General features: G+C 48.9%; 4 protein-coding genes across 4 annotated transcripts; 2 read left to right on the top strand and 2 right to left on the bottom strand.

Moving 5' to 3' along the window:
• Nucleotides 1-268: 268 nt before the first annotated feature.
• L228DRAFT_273935 (hypothetical protein) lies at nt 269-3232 on the top strand (the record flags this gene model as incomplete). Its single annotated transcript, XM_018335601.1, has 2 exons — nt 269-572; nt 640-3232. Exons 1-2 carry the CDS (start codon nt 466-468, stop codon nt 3230-3232), a joined length of 2700 nt encoding a protein of 899 aa, XP_018185084.1. The 5' UTR covers nt 269-465.
• Nucleotides 3233-4146: 914 nt separating this feature from the next.
• L228DRAFT_271323 (FMN-dependent dehydrogenase) lies at nt 4147-5819 on the bottom strand (the record flags this gene model as incomplete). Its single annotated transcript, XM_018335519.1, has 8 exons — nt 4147-4299; nt 4373-4626; nt 4699-4773; nt 4860-5021; nt 5094-5328; nt 5407-5509; nt 5634-5667; nt 5726-5819. 8 exons carry the CDS (start codon nt 5817-5819, stop codon nt 4147-4149), a joined length of 1110 nt encoding a protein of 369 aa, XP_018185083.1.
• Nucleotides 5820-6519: 700 nt separating this feature from the next.
• On the bottom strand, nt 6520-8436 carry L228DRAFT_254426 (acetolactate synthase; the record flags this gene model as incomplete). Its single annotated transcript, XM_018333830.1, has 3 exons — nt 6520-6578; nt 6640-8331; nt 8379-8436. 3 exons carry the CDS (start codon nt 8434-8436, stop codon nt 6520-6522), a joined length of 1809 nt encoding a protein of 602 aa, XP_018185082.1.
• A 5475-nt stretch (nt 8437-13911) lies between these two features.
• L228DRAFT_251143 (general substrate transporter) lies at nt 13912-16154 on the top strand. Its single transcript, XM_018333492.1, has 3 exons — nt 13912-15180; nt 15239-15615; nt 15686-16154. The coding sequence occupies exons 1-3, from the start codon at nt 14259-14261 to the stop codon at nt 15977-15979; spliced, it is 1593 nt and encodes a 530-aa protein (XP_018185081.1). The 5' UTR covers nt 13912-14258; the 3' UTR covers nt 15980-16154.
• Nucleotides 16155-16197: the final 43 nt, after the last annotated feature.

Raw genomic sequence — 16197 nt, 5'->3', positions numbered from 1 at the left:
ACTATTGTATAAAGTCTGACCGACACAATAGTAAAACCACGATAACGCAAAAGAGTACAGGTGCATGACATTGTGCTCCCCGGACTTTAAGTACCTATAACGCAGTCGAATAACACACCAAATGATCCTTGCCTCGATGCTCTTTTCTTTTTTAGCGGTCAGCCCGTCTTTATGCAACGCAGAAACCAATCATCTTCTGACGATCTAGACTTGTCTGTGAATAAAATACGTCAGTCCAAGTGTATGCGGGCCGGTTGGGAAGAGTTGACACCACCTCTTGTCCTACTCCGTACGTAAAACTTTTGGACCGTTGGGACAGCGCTGGTTAATGAGCATGGCCAAATGCCTATATCCTCTCAGAATGATCGCAATTCTTCATTAGAGCTGCTTCTGCATTTGTTTTCTTCATAATTTTCCATGGTGAATTTTGGCTCATCGTTTTTGTGCTACGCTTGAACCGTTGACATGCCTGGCACGCGACCTCGCAGACGCTCATCCTCAAGCCATGCTTATTCACGACAACCAGCGCCAGAACTTTCACGTCCACAAATAACGACGAGATCTTACACCAGGTAATATAGCATGTTCAAGGCCTATTAGTACAATTTCATTTCGATAGTATGCTGATTAATGTCTTAGTGACGTGAGAATTCCTAAGATGGATTATTCTCGTCATCCTCGTGGACGTGATCATTCGCAAGACACAATGTCCAGTTACAGAATCACTCGGAATGTGACCAAGCGAAGGAGATGGCCACCTTCACCTTCAGTGGAGGATGAGACCGAAGCATTGTCCAAAGAACTGGGTTCGTCTGATTCTCTCAGCTCCTCCGATCCAAATGGCGGTGAGGTGCCCTCACGTGGGACCGTCGATCAGCAGCCGATTCTGTTGGAGGTTCTTCCCCGCGCCGATCCACCCCACAATTCCAAAACATCTGAGCGCCAAAAAGATGTGCAAAGTAGCTTTGATGCACGGAAAGACGGGTTGTCGAAGCATCAAGGTCCGCCGGCAACGCAGGCAGGCTCAAGATTAGATGACACCAATGATGACGATGTTATCCATGTACCTCGTCGACAACCGTCGCCTTATGCTTACTCTAAAACTGCTATCCCTTCACAAGGTAATACTCATAAGTCGTCAAAAATTGTCGGGTTGGAAACTGAGGTTCAACCTCCAAACGTGAAGCATTCCAGTCCGGCTTCGTCTCGGGAGAAGTCGAATGAAAATTACCAGGCAGGCTCTTCCGCCTGGCAACCATCGATTGACAGTCAGCAGTATAGTTCAAGCGCCTGGCGCGAGAACGATGTTACTGCCGCACCACATGGGAGAGTATCGTCCCTACAAGGCGATGGATCATACCAACGAGAGAAACAATGGGAAAAATATCTCAACAGTCTGCCACCGTCAGAGCACCTGTCAACATCAAGACAACGGTCGGCCAATGGCGACAGACCCGGCTGGCATGGTTCAATGAGTGGCGGATCTTCGTCACCAATCAGTCACGAAACTTATTATGACTCTCATGAAAGAAAGTCAAGGCCTTCTTCATGGAGCGGCAGATCTTCCGCTCAGAGCTGGGGAGCAAGCGAAAACAAGGCAGAAGTTCGATCACCCTCAGTTTTACCATCTCCCCCACACTCTCCAGGATACATTTCCCATGGAAGTGAAAAGGATCACTATCTGCGAGTGAATAAGCATCGAAGTCATTCACCAGCTATCTCGCCTCGACCGCCGTCGCCACTCTCACCATACAAAAACTTGAACTCGCACTCAAAAGAGTCGTTCTATGATGAGTATCCAACTCCAGTTGATCCAGACGAGCCTTCATTATACGGATTTGGCAAGAATTCTCCCCGACACTCTACCTTCCCGATTGAACGCCCACGAATCGAGATTAGCTCACCTTCATCCCATAGACGGACTCCTTCAGCTCCTATTTATCTTCGCGAGCAAGCCCCGTTTCTGCAACCTCCCCCACGGTTGGGTCCCAGATCTGCCTCATACAGCGATCGGGCGCCTTCGCCAAAAACATTTCCATTGCATGCTCAAGCACCGTTCCACCATCATCATAATCCACCCCCGGGGTTTTCACATTCACCAGCATATCACGATCCAATCAGCTCACACATGGCTCAGCCAACGCCTTCTTTCAAGGCACAACTAGAAGCTCTTCGTATCTGCCGTCGGTCTCGTCCATCTTCGCGATACAATGACTGGTATACGCTGAGAGATTACCCAAAGTACGACATATGCCCTTCGTGCCTCGACACCGTATTTGGGCCTGCAGGGTTTAAAGATTTTTTCAAGCCTTCGGCACCCAAACCACCAGGGACTCGCTCAAAGTGCATGTTCAGCTTCCGCTGGGTGCGAATGGCATGGATCTTGACACTCCGGCGGCGCCTTGGTAACCTTGGCCTCATCTTTGCCGTTCTTCACGTCATGTCTACCGAGGAGCCATGTCCCGGCGAAATGGGAACATGCTCGCACTGGCGTGCGCCTGTCGACAGTGGCGGCGACATTGTCGAGGACTTTCTAGTCTGTCCGCGCTGCATTGCATTAGTCGGCGCCATCTTTCCTTGCTTCCGAGGATCCAGTACTTTCCAGCGCATCCAGCTGCCGAACTTGCACGGAGCGGAATCATGTGGTCTCCGAGCCAGCAGCACTCGATTCGCAGCATATATCGAGACGCTCGAGTACATCTCCGAGCAGTCTCGCATCTCGCGCACGCCCCCCGATACCGACCGCCTTGTTTCCTTCATCGACGCCCGCCTCGACCTGCCTGAATGTCGCAAGGACGACCGGCTCCAAGGCAACTTGTGGCATTTCATCAGCGACGTTCCACACTTCACCGTCTGCGAGGAATGCTATTTCGATGTCGTCCTCCCCGAGGCCAAGCGCGGATCATGGGTCGCTCGACAGCTCCATCCTCATCCTCGGCGCCTCTTGCCTCAGCACGAGCCCGTCAGCTGCCAGCTGTATTCAGAGAGGATGCGCACCATCTTTCGACTTGCAGCGAGTCGAGACGATCTCGAGTATCTCGTCGATCAGGCCAGACGCAGAAAACAAGTCGAAGAAGCGCTGCAAGAGGAGTTCTCGCAATTGATTCGCACCAAGCCGGGACTCACAGAGCATAGGGTTGTCTTTGGACAAGAACATAATGCATTGATGGATGATCATATGACTGCCGCTCAGTTGGATCGCATTGTCGAGACGTGGAAGCAATGGGAATGATGCACAGTCTCTTGACGAGCTTGCTTCCATCAGTTGCATTTTATTTTGCTTTTAAGCTTTAAAACATCTCTTAGTTCCCTTTCCCCCAATTTTTTTTCTTTTTTAATTGACTTTATTTTATTTTATTATTTTCCTTTCTATTCTTTTTTTTCTTCTAAATCTTTTCGCCATTCGTAGGACAAATGGACACTCTGAAGCATCATGAGCCTCTTTTTCTTTTCTTTTCTTTTCTTTTTTTTCCCCTTGTCATTGGACAGGGCATTCCATCACGTTGCATGTCGCATACAAGCATTGACTTGGCTTTACCATATCGACTTCCTCTCATACGTTTAAATCATTTAACGACTTTACGTTTCGCAGTCCGTCATACTGAATTCGGTCCATTTCCGCATCTACATTACTTTTAGCCACCGCACAAGAGAAATGGGGGCACAAAAAAGTTTCAAAAAGGTCTCGTTTTTCTTTCTAATCCTCCCTTACACTTTAAATTCGATTCTTATTATTTCTCCCCTTTTTCCTACTCTTTGATGTTTTATTTTTTTTATTTGTTTTTTTGTCTTCTTCCCGGCGAAAAATGGAAAGGGAAATAATAATGATAATATGCGACAGAGAACGATAATCATTCACGCAATAAACAATACTTTTGACTTAAATATTGTTTGCTAGTGTCTTTGAATATATGACCGTTTAGAATGTAGATTGATATTTGTTGATATGATATAGTCTATGAGGTATACATACAATAGTTATGCTATTCCTCGCAAAAACGGACAAGATGCAGTAGAACCTAATAACCGGGTTCGCCAATATGCCTGCATGAATAAATGTACAGATACCCGTGGAAGGAAAATATTTACGAAAGGGAATGAAATGAAATGAATGCGAATAGAATGGAAATGCAATATGTACCAAGCTCACAGCTTGGACAAACCGCCATCGATGCCGAGAACGCAGAGATGGCCACGGTTTATTTCGCTAATGGATCGGCAGCCCGCGAGGCCCATTGTTGTAATCAGCTCCCTCTTGAGGATGTTGATGGCAAGCGTGACTCCCTCTTCGCCTTTGTACTGTTCATCAGATATAACACGTTAGCTTTCGGGCCCTGACGAATAGTGGGACTATGGGGCCGGGGGAACATACAGCAAGTCCCCATAACGGGATTCGTCCAATAAAAACGTGCTGCGCGCCCAGCGCGAGTGCTTTGAAGATGTCGGATCCTCGCCGAATACCGCCGTCAACGGCAATCTGAATCTTTCCTGATGCGACGGGTGCACAGTCGCGAAGAGCGTCAAGCGTGGCAGGAACACCGTCGAGTTGGCGTCCGCCGTGGTTAGAGATGACTACTCCATCGAGCTTCCACCGGATCGCAGTAGCGACGTCTTCGGGGGAAGATACTGCCACTCATGTCAGATGGATTGTCTCCTTGTCAATCTTGGAAATTGGGAAGGGGAATGCAAGTGACATACCTCCCTTGAGCCAAATTTGCATCTTGGTGTTTGCGCGCAGCCATGGAACGGCGGATTCCCAGTCTAAGCTTGAATCTGAAGCAAGTCAGCATTTATCATCAAGCAATTGTTTCGCGGGCGTTTATATCTTGGGCCGGTGACAGGATCCGTAGTTAACATACCGTAGTCAATGCGACCTGGGTTTTCCTCCTCATCTTTCATTGTCGCGCAAATGTTAGGGTACGCCATGTCGTCCGGGAGCCTGAACTTGTTGCGATATTCGTTGAGACGGAGGCCAAGCACCGGGACGTCAACAGAAAGGAAGAGTGCTTTATATCCAGCCGCTATGCAAAGAATAGTTCTTTTAGTATCCAGCCTGCAACGGCATTTTGCTCCTCTTTCGAAGTTCAACATACCTTCGGCACGTTTTAACAATTGCAAGGTGATGTTGCGGTCTTTGAGAACGCACATCTGGATCATGTAGGGATTTCCCGATCCTTGGGCGGCAACGTCTTCGAGTGAAGTAGTCGAGTAAGATGATAAACACATGGAGATTCCGGCTTTTGCGGCCGCTCGTGATGTTGCAATCTCCCCGTCTGGATGGGCGAGCTTATGCATGGCTGATGGACTGAATCCTACGGGGAAATCGACCTGAATGGTTCACATTTGCGCAATAAGTAAATTTGCTCTTCAGAGGCAGTTTAATGGTATCCAGGTGGTTTCGGTTACCTTTGTGCCGAATATCTCAGATGAAACGTCAATGTTTTGAACATTGACTAGAACTCTGGGCCGAATCTTGTATCTATTATACGCTTGCTCGTTGTCCCGAAGTCTATCAGTCTAGAGTCAATAGATGCTCATGAATGTCTCAATTATCTTGCCGCCGCCTGCTTCTTGGGGTAACCAAGAAATTTTCCAGGCAAGTGGAGATAACAGAAGAGCCCATGGGATCATACGAAATTAGATCCATCGCTCCCTCATTGTAATAATCTGACGGCCTAGTATTAGCATGGTCGTCAATCGGATTCGGAGATTTGGCGCATCGCACCTCTGTACATCTTAGGCAGCCTTTTGCTGCCCATTTCTTTGAGATCGCTAATGGTGTAGACATGTTCGTCCAACGTTAAAGCTCTGTTTGCCATACTGATTCTGTTCGCAAAAGGGAAAACCGTTGAAGGATATCAAATGCGGAAATATGATGTTCGGAAATAGTCGAGTTATCTATACAATCCAAAAGACGCGGACAAAGGGAATTAGAAAATACAATATGACCTCAAATAAACGGAGTAGCTGTCGAAGCAATCCATGGCTTCTGGGCATTTGTCAGTCTATAAACGCCCCAAGTGCATCGGAAGAGCTTGCCACGACGTGAGGGTTGAATTGACAGTCCCTACCGATAAGATAGTTATCGCTATAGTTTATCGACGGGTGCCATCAATCCACAGTGGGACTTTGCAGTGTAAACGCCTATTGAGAGTTTCGGGTCTGGCCGGGAAAGGAGACGCTATACCGAGCCGAACGACGAGCTTATTCCCTCCTCGGCCGCTTATCGGCCGGCATCGATCCAACAAGGCAACCAGACACCGACGACCAGTCAAATCCAAGTAGATGAAGCTGCATGATTTATCAATGCTTTGACTTGGCCCGGTGTCAATCAGCCTGAGCCCAACGGCGGAAACGAGTTCCGCCATTCGTCCGCTAGTGCCGAATGTACAGGAGTAAAGGTTATGCTCATGTATGATGCACTTTTCGTATGGAAATTTTAAATTACACTACAAGAAAAAGTCTCCACGTGATAATATTATCCAGGATTGTTTCCCGACAATTTATAAAACCGAGCTTTTACTCATGAATTCCAAGAGTTCGTTGTTTGATCAACTCCCTCCGCGCTTTGTCTTTGACTGTTTTGCCATAATGATTAGCCATCAAAAGCGATTCAAACATCCGAATTCGCAGACATACCACTGTCCCAGGCAATGAATTCGTCCAAGCCTGACCCACCCGGTACCATTGGTAGAACGGGGACCTTCTTATCGGTGACAACTTCGAGCAGTGCAGGCCCGTCTGCTTCTATCAACCATTTTAAGCTGCCCACGACTTCTTCAGGCTTCATCACACGACGAGCTTGCAGACCCATGTGATGTGCCATCGTGACAAAGTCCGGATTAACGAGATGGCTGTGAGCATAACGATCCTCATAGAAAAGATTTTGCCACTGTGTGATCATCCCCTGCTCTTCATTGTTCAAGACAATAATCTTCACACCTACACTGAACTGTGCAGCACATGACATCTCCGTTAAGCTCATGGCGAACGAGGAATCGCCATCAATATCAATCACGAGTGCGTCAGGGTCGGCAACTTTTGCCCCGATCGCAGCAGGCAACCCGAATCCCATTGTCCCCAGACCGCCTGACGAGATCAAAGTGCGATCGGGACGCCAGCGGAAATGTTGAGCAACCCACATTTGATGTTGGCCCACGCCAGTCGTGATATAGGTGCGATCTTTGCATTTTGATGTCAGAGCGCTTAGTTCCTCGATAAGGGTCTGTGGCTGGATTAGGACAGATCGATCGAGTCTTCCGTAGTCGGAAAGAGGCCATCGAGCTTTCCATTCATTAATACGATCAAACCAATCCTTCCGTTGGCGCATTGATTTGGCTTTGATGTGAGGCATGAGTAGTCTGAGATTGGGACCTACATCTCCTTCGACTGCCTCCGTGGATTGGACCACCTTGTTGATGTTCTTAGGCGCTATCTCAAAGTGGATAATACCACCACGTCCCTCCCTCGCAGCTGCGTGAGCTTTAGGGGCGAACTTTGCGACTTTGCAAGTTACTCGTTCATCAAAACGGCCACCAAGGGCAATAATCACGTCCGCATTCTGCATCGCTAGATTTGCATAGGCTGACCCGTGCATTCCCATCATGTGAAGCGACTTTTCGTCCATCTCGTCGAATGCGCCAAGTCCGTGGAGAGTGGTAGTGACAGGAATGGACGCTTTGTCTGCTAATTCTTTCAACATCTCAAGACCACGATCGGAATGAAGAATTCCGTGACCGGCCAAAATAACAGGGGATTCCGCCCGGTTGATAATATCGGCTGAACGTCGGATACTTTCTTGCAGCCGCTTTCGATTCAATTTGAGCGTCTCACGCGATATAACACTCTCGGACGGTGGTAGGGTTGACAAAGTTGGGATAGCTTTGCGAAGAATTCCTCCTGTAATGTCTCGAGGAAGATCCACAAGGACCGGCCCGGGCCTTCCACTCATCGCGATCTCAAAGGCTTCATTGATGCGCTTGGGCAGGTCGGCAATATTGGTGACCATGACATTCCATTTCGTACAAGCTCGCGAGATACCGACAATATCAGCCTCTTGGAAACCATCGCTCCCAATGGCGGTTGTGGCTACCTGTCCCGTGAATACTACCATAGGAACTCCGTCCGCTAAGGCATCCACCATCGGGGTGATCATGTTGGTGGCACCAGGACCACTAGTGACCAAGACCACGCCCGGCTTGCCTGTCACACGAGCATAGCCCTCTGCCATGTGCCCTGCGCCTTGCTCGTGCTTCGGGAGGATGAAATCGAAATTCCGGGAACCATAGATGGCATCGAAGACCGGAAGAATCGCGCCTCCCGGGTAGCCGACTAGAAAACAGTTAGCACTTGGAGATGCGTGGCAGCCGACTTCATACATATATGCGTCACATTCTGCCGAATCATCATTTCATGGAAAACCTCGCCTCCAGTCATACCAATGAAACTTTGGAAGGTGATGGTGAGCGACCACACCATTCATAGCGATGCGAACAGAGACATACGATTCATCGAGCTCGCTGCGACGAGAATTGACAAGGAGGTGAGCATCGTTGCTGGCCCTGCTTGCAGCCGTCGATGGCAGCGGCCGGTCGGATTTCCTTGAAGGTTCGCTGAGATATAGTCAGCTTTGATAAGAATTTCTTGATTGGGGGCCGCATTGAAAAGTCGAAAGGCTTACTGGACAGCGGCAGTTGCTATATTTGCTTGGAACCGAGCACCTGGGCCCCAATGGCCTGCGCATGAGCTGCTAGGTGCCTTAGACAGAGGCAAGCTTGTGGCCTTGCTCATGACCGAAGCAGCGAGGCGAGAACGTAGCATGGAGGGATGTTCGGACAAAAACACAGAGAAGACCAAAGCACAAAAAGCAAGCAGAAGGTGGGAAGGTCACCAGCTGAGATGCAAAGGAATTCGAGCAAGCAGGGACCACAAAGTATTAGGGCTCGAAAGAGCACGTCTGGTTAGACACTTTTGTGTGCAATTTTCGCATCAGAAACGAGAACGACCGGGATGGAGAATTCGACGCGGACAGAAATGGAACCAAAGGATTGGTGGTGTCCAAGCATAGAAGAGCCATGAGTCATGTCGAGATCTCGTGATCTCCTGCAACATACATTGAACTGTTCCATAATTGTACTATCCACATAGTCAGTATTCTGGTATTTAGCTTAAGGTCCTTTTTCAGATGATCCCACTGCCCGTGCCGTTGGCTATGACTATTCTTCCCTTGGTTGGAGATGGCTTTCACTCAAGTCGACTAGTCTTCATCTTGGGGCCTGCCGATCCCGGCACGCACTGATCAGACCAGTGTTATACTGAGAATATGATTCAGAGCACAAAGTCCAAAAGTATACCTTGAGAGTTTCTCCGAGAATTGATTGCTTGGCCGGGGTCGGGGTCGGGGAATTAATGGCCCTGTTGTAGAAAAAAAGCAGTCTCAGCTCCACGCGGACATCTTACTCGCCTCTTACAGAGTGCATGCGTACTCTCTGTGGCGCCGACAAGGTTTAGTATCTACCTGATCGGATCGCTTCGTTCCGTCATTGACCTACTTCTTCTCCCCACGACAAATGCTCCACTTTATGATCTAGGACACTCCTTGTGGCTACGGAGTAAGAGAGCTCAAGCTGAAAATTGGCCCGAAACTTTGAGCAAGGTTGCTAGCTCTCGGCATAAAGTCCATTGACTAGAATTTGAATGATTGTTTGAAGCCTTGGCTGATTGTCTAATTCCTAGTATAGTCAAAACTCAATGTGGCTGACTTCACGAAATGAAGCATCCGTTCCACAGTAGCCCATACATCTAGAGCTCTGGTGTCTCCAAATTGTTGCATGGAATAGAGCTCTTACTGCAGACAAGGACGAAAAAGTTTTGGCAGAGTACTGTAAGCGATTGTGGTCTGTGTTCGATGAATCTCAGCTTAGTCCTACCTCTATGACTTGGGGCCCGCAGGTAGTCTGCGGGATCTAGAGCCAAAGCAGAATACTCCGATATGGCTTTGGAAGCTTATTGATCAGACCCATCGAGGCGCTCAGAGGTTGCTAACGTACCTCACAGCATACTACGCCAGGTATGTTTCGGAACCCATTTCGATAGACCGAACGGTCGCAAATTCCCAGAACATACCAGTCAACTCTTGGATTCTCAGACTATCCAAGCAAGATGAAATTGAGGCTATGCATGGAAGAATGTAGTTATGATTCTTACCGATGATCGACTCAACTCCCCAGTTGGCAAGAGAAAGTCTACAGCCAGTCCCCTTGGGCGTCTCTAGGGAATTGTTCTAGGCGGCGTTGCAGATATCTGCGCATCCGTAGATGTCCCCCCCCCCCCCAACGTTCCAACAGCCTTAGTGTTGTCCGTCATGTCGGAGCTCCTCGTGCTACCACCAGCGACTTGACCTCCTATCCTGACAAGATGGAGAATGCTGCAAGCTATAACTTATAATAAGGCTTCTCTGGCTACTATGCCTGTGCTGAGGTGATGTGGAGAGGCAAAAAGAAGGGGATTTGGTCATCTTGTCACGGCACAGGAGATAATCATGTATGAGGGAGGGGTTCGGTTGCTAATTAGACGATGATGGCAGCCATGATAATTTGAAATGGCTTTGCAGAGGTAGTCAAAGTAAGGTATATAAGAGTCATGACTTGATATGCACAAATCGATTTGTAATGACAGAGTACGAAAAATTAGATTTTATTGTTTTGAGAAAGAACAAATACAATGGTATCGAAATGAATGTAGAACTCTCCACCTACTTGTTTGCAAAATACATATTATTATTATATTATTATTTTTTTTTTTAAAAAAAAAAAATAGTCTATATATTTATGAAGCCATCTACTAATATACCTGCGAGTCATTGTCCTCTCCTTGTAAGCTCTAGCAAGTTTCTCCATTTCTGCTTGGGCATCTAATTTTGACACTTCTTTCCCTCCCCCTTTCCCGCACTTGATCGATGTCTATACAACATGTTCGCTTGGCTCTGAGAAGGTAAAGTCTCCCGCGGAGCCACAGAAGACGGGATGAGGCGGGGTATTTCCTAGAAACGATGCGTCTTGAGCATTATCAGTCCCCTGATGATCCCGGCCAGGTGGCACTTTGCTGAGTGCAGAACATTTTCTCATCTGTAGGGAGAAACTGATGCACAGTTCCCTTCTTGGCGTTATTATTACTGTTGAGATTCGATTGGGATATCTACTTGGGCGGGAGATTCTGCAGGACGCAGACGCATCCAGCATTCTTCATGTCACGTTGTTCGCCGAGGTTCAAGATACGCGCTAGGCGCCAGACCACAAAAACATCCAATTACACTCTCCTCCTCCTCCTGACAATGGATTAGCTAACAATCCTGGTCGTTACTTAGCTGATTCTAACTACTTGTCAGAACAAATGACGAGCGTACAGGGTCTTTGACCGCGCCATCGCTCGACTGCGAAAGGTCAAGCATCATTCGCCAAAAAAAAGCCATGTGACTCAAGAGTTATCTATAGCTCCATTACTGCATTCGGACTGCGTTATTATGGTTCTAAATTGCGCCGCAGGCATGCTTCTCCCACAGAGCCCATCGATGACAGGACATTCCATATCTGTGCGTCACGATAATCGAGCGATCTCGAATCACTTGAGGGGGAAAGCATCTACAGCACCCAAAAAGGGCTCGCCATGTGGTCTGCTCATTGATCCTGTACTGTGGGCGGGCAGGTGTTCGCGAATTTTTTTCGCTATGCCAAAAGGCGTTCTGAGGGCAACCTCTACGAGCAACTTGGGCGCACTGTGGAATGCTTTTCTCTCTCCTCACCTGGTGGTGAAATCCCACGGGAGAGGTGCTATACCCCGCTTTCTGGGCACTCTGGGGTAAGAGATGGGTGAGGTGCCACTCATTCGGCTCCTCTCGACTCCCATAGCACGGGTCTTCCGGGCTGCTGGATGGCGCATGTCACCTTCCTCTCTGCCAGACGGTTTTTTCCCACAACACAATTTCATTCGTCCATTGACGGTCATTGGCGAAGTACTGTGTAGTAGTAGGGAGAGAGAAAAAGGGTTATTTCCAATTTTGTGCGCCAAGGAATTACTGTGGGCCTTTCGCAGGCCAGAAGAACAATGCGGGTTACGGGATGTTACAGGTCTGAGCTCCCCACCCCCTTTCGCAACGTTTTCGGCCAATGATGGGCGAGCGACGAAATGACTATACCTGCGAGCTCAACACCACAATGCAACATGGCCGAGGTTTGTCGTCCAATCCGGTCGAGCAGCAAGGGCAACCTCATTTCCGGAGGGTTGGATCCCTCAGCTCCATGTGGCACCTGTGTTTTTGTCGAGACTCAGCCTAGAACGGGGTGTGCAAGATCCCATGTGCGACAAGGAGAGACTTGTACCACACACATTCGCACCCATCTATACTCGCATCTACCCTGCAGGGCGGGAGAAAAAAAAAGTTTGGGGGTTTGTTGCGCGACAATGCCCAATCCAAGCAGTGATTCGCCAAAATGTTGCCTTTCATCTGTGCTATGTTCATATGGTATCTCAGAAGGAAGCTATCGCTACAACTGTCCTTTTAGGGTGGAAAACCACTGGTGCCGCGCTCAGTTGCGCGACTTCTGTCCGTGACTGGCTTGCGGCCACAACAAGATTGTATGTGCGGTGTCGGGTCACCGTTGACAAGTGGCGCTTTTTGCTGCAACTATTCGCTTGTGCCGCACTGGAGCATAATTTCCCCCCAGAACAATAACGCCTTTGGTGGAAAGTTTTTCAGCGGCAGGCGCAAGGGAAGGAAAAAAAAAACCTAGGAATCATCGAAATTATCCAAGGTCAACAACCATGTTACGCTCAACTAGTCCGAATATGATCCGTGATGATTCTGTTGGATGGAGCAACGCTACTTGCTGCCCCGTCCCCCTTAGTGCAATCTGGGGAGAAGCGGGGTGCTCCCTGTCTAGTCTGAGTCTTTTGGCTTGTGGGGTTGGCTCCCGCAAATTACTTTGACGACCAAAAATGTGCGCTACGACCTGTTGTTGACACATGATCTGTCGATGCGACAATGGGGAGAGGCGCAAAGAGAGAGAAAAAAAGATAGGCAAAATGATGAGGAGATGTCATTGCTCTGCCTTTTAGCTAATATGTGACCAAAAGCGGAAACTTGTCCGGCCTTCTTTTGAGCTTTAGCTCGGGTGTTATTGGACAAAGAAATTCAAAGGCGGCCAACGTGAGGTTGTGACGATGCCGGTACCGGTACTTGTTCCTGGGCCGCGGTCAGCAAATGGCCGCGCCCCGTAGCCGCAGCCCGAGCGTGTCAGTCAGGCACAATGCACACTGATCTTGGTAATGTTGACTTGCACTCAATCTTCTTTGGGCAAGTTTCGTATTTTACCTTTCGGATGGTCGAGGTATCAGTACCTGTGTCATGGGATTGATGCTGTTTTCCAACTCAATCCCGAGGCGGTAAACGAGGCTACAAGCAGATCTGATCGATCACCTGGATGTGTTTACGGCAACACAGCTTGACACCCCAAAGACCGTTACTGCTTCCGTCGACTAGACAGAGAGCCAATCTCCGAATCCAACACTCTGGTCGAAGCAATCGCATTACAGGTAGTGCCTGAACGGCTGACGCGATGCTCATTTCTTTTCAAAAGTTCGAGCCGACTATTCGAGCCTATTAGCGCGACATGCGGATCGTCGTGATGGGCACCCTCAGCAAAGTCGCTGTCCCTTTGTTCTGCTTTCAGTTTGTCTCGTGATGCTTGGAACGCCCGCACGCGTCTAATTTTGAGACCCTGGGTGGCACTTGCATTAGGACTTTCGAGTCCTGAGCCATGATTCGTTCAATGGATTCGTCGAACCTTACTCCAAGCACCCCAGTCCCACTCTTTTGCCTTTGCCTCCCCCGTGATGCTCGTGAGGTTTTGGGACAGCAAACATAATGGATGCTGCTAACGAGAAGCATCCAGTGCTTGAAGCACCAGCATGAGAGAACTTTGATCTCGCCACATGTCCCGCACGGCACAACCTTCTCCTAGTTCCAGACCCGGGGGAAGCGCACGGTGCAGCAGACACTAATGTATGTACGGACCTTTCACGATCTGCCTCGTCCTGATAGAGCCTCGAGTCGTGGTATATAATCCCCCTTCTTTTCCACTGCCCGTCCTGGCGTGCATTGTCCTTCTCTGCTCTCACTCGTCCAACTCTCTTTGCCTGATTCGATACCTATCTGTGTTTCTGCCCTCATTTCTTCCCTGCGAGGTTGCTAGTTCATCATAATGGCGCCAGCTACGGTGCATGCAACCACTGATGTAGCGGCCATTGAAGCCCCCGTCACCATCAGGGCCTATCTCCTTTGTGCCTTTGCCGCCTTTGGTGGTATCCTCTTCGGATATGACTCTGGATACATTGGTGGTGTCCTGGGTATGACTTATTTCAAGAAGCTTTTCGGCGGTGCCGTTCCCAAGTCGCAAGATGCCAGTGGATACAATATCACGACCTGGCAAAAATCATTGATCACCTCGATTCTCTCTGCGGGAACGTTCTTCGGTGCCCTTATTGGCGGTTCACTCGCTGACTGGATCGGACGTCGTCTGGCTATCATTTCCGGTTGCGGTATCTTCCTTGCAGGTGTCGTCCTTCAAGTAGCTTCAGTTAACGTCGGTCTCCTTGTCGCTGGTCGTGTCATTGCTGGTTTTGGTGTCGGTATTGTGTCCGCGGTCATTATCCTGTACATGTCCGAGATCGCCCCCAAGGCTGTTCGTGGTTCACTGGTGTCTGGATATCAGTTTGCCATCACCATTGGAATCTTCTTGGCGTCCTGTGTCGACCAGGGAACGCACAACCGCAATGACACCGGCTCCTACCGGATCCCCATTTCACTTCAGATGGCTTGGGCATTGATCCTTGCATTTGGTCTCTTCCTACTTCCGGAATCTCCCCGTTGGTACGTGAAGAAAGGCAAGCTCGATCATGCTGCCAGGTCTCTCTCACGTGTCCGCGGCCAACCCACTACCTCTGAATACATTCAGCAGGAAATGGCTGAGATTATTGCCAATTACGAGTATGAACTTAACATTACCTCGACGAGCTGGCTCGACTGCTTCAAGGGCGGCTGGAAGCCCAGCGGAAACTTTCGCCGTGTCGTTCTGGGCATGTCTTTGCAGATGATGCAGCAGTGGACTGGTATCAACTTTATCTGTAAGTGAACTGTCATGAGATGATGGCTTCGCACATGCTAATAATTCTCTTTTCCTAGTCTACTATGGAACCGTGTTCTTCCAGACCGTTGGCATCAAGAACCCGTTCATCATCAACGTCATCACTGCTGTCGTCAATGTCTGCACCACCCCCGTATCCTTTTACACTATTGAGAAGTTTGGTCGTCGCACCTTGCTCATCTGGGGAGCCATCGGCATGGTCGTCTGTGAATTCATCATCGCCATTGTTGGCACCGCCGATGAGGGTTCCAAGGCTGCCTCTACCTGCCTCATCGTCTTTGTTTGCATCTACATCTTCTTCTTCGCTCAAACCTGGGGCCCCGCCGCATGGGTCGTCATTGGTGAAATCTTCCCTCTTCCCATCCGTTCCAAGGGTGTCGCACTCTCCACCGCGTCCAACTGGTTCTGGAACTGCGTAAGTCTTTGTCTTTATTTCTAAACCTAAGCAATTTATGAGATATTGGCGCTAACTAGACGATCCTTAGATCATTGCCGTCGTCACACCCTACTTCATCGATCCGGATGAGGGTGACCTCAAGTCCAAGGTGTTCTTTATTTGGGGTGCGCTGTGCGCATGCTGTATCTTCTACGCATACTTCCTCATCCCCGAAACTAAAGGTCTTTCGCTCGAGCAAGTCGACAAGATGCTCGAGGAGACTACTCCCAGAACCTCGGCTTCCTGGAGGCCACATGCCACCTTTGCTGCTGAAATGGGTCTCACGGACAAGGGCGAGATTGAGGTTGCCCAAATTGAGCACAAGGCGCAGGAGACCGCATAGACACATCGTGTCTAGCATGGTCTTTGCGTATTCTTTGCCTACGCTCATTTGCATTTTGTTTTTCATATCGTGATTCCTGTTTAATTCCCCAGCCACATGCATTCATGAAGCATTGCGTGCTCGCTGATGTAGTTACCACTTGATATCAATGAGTCAAATCTCTGTTATTGCACACTCTTTGTTTTGGCATCTACGCATGCCCTGAACAATCATCTTTG

This window comes from Xylona heveae, assembly GCF_001619985.1.
Source record: "Xylona heveae TC161 unplaced genomic scaffold L228scaffold_13, whole genome shotgun sequence".
Lineage (NCBI taxonomy): Eukaryota > Fungi > Ascomycota > Xylonomycetes > Xylonales > Xylonaceae > Xylona > Xylona heveae.
This window is presented reverse-complemented; position numbering and strand designations above follow the sequence as displayed.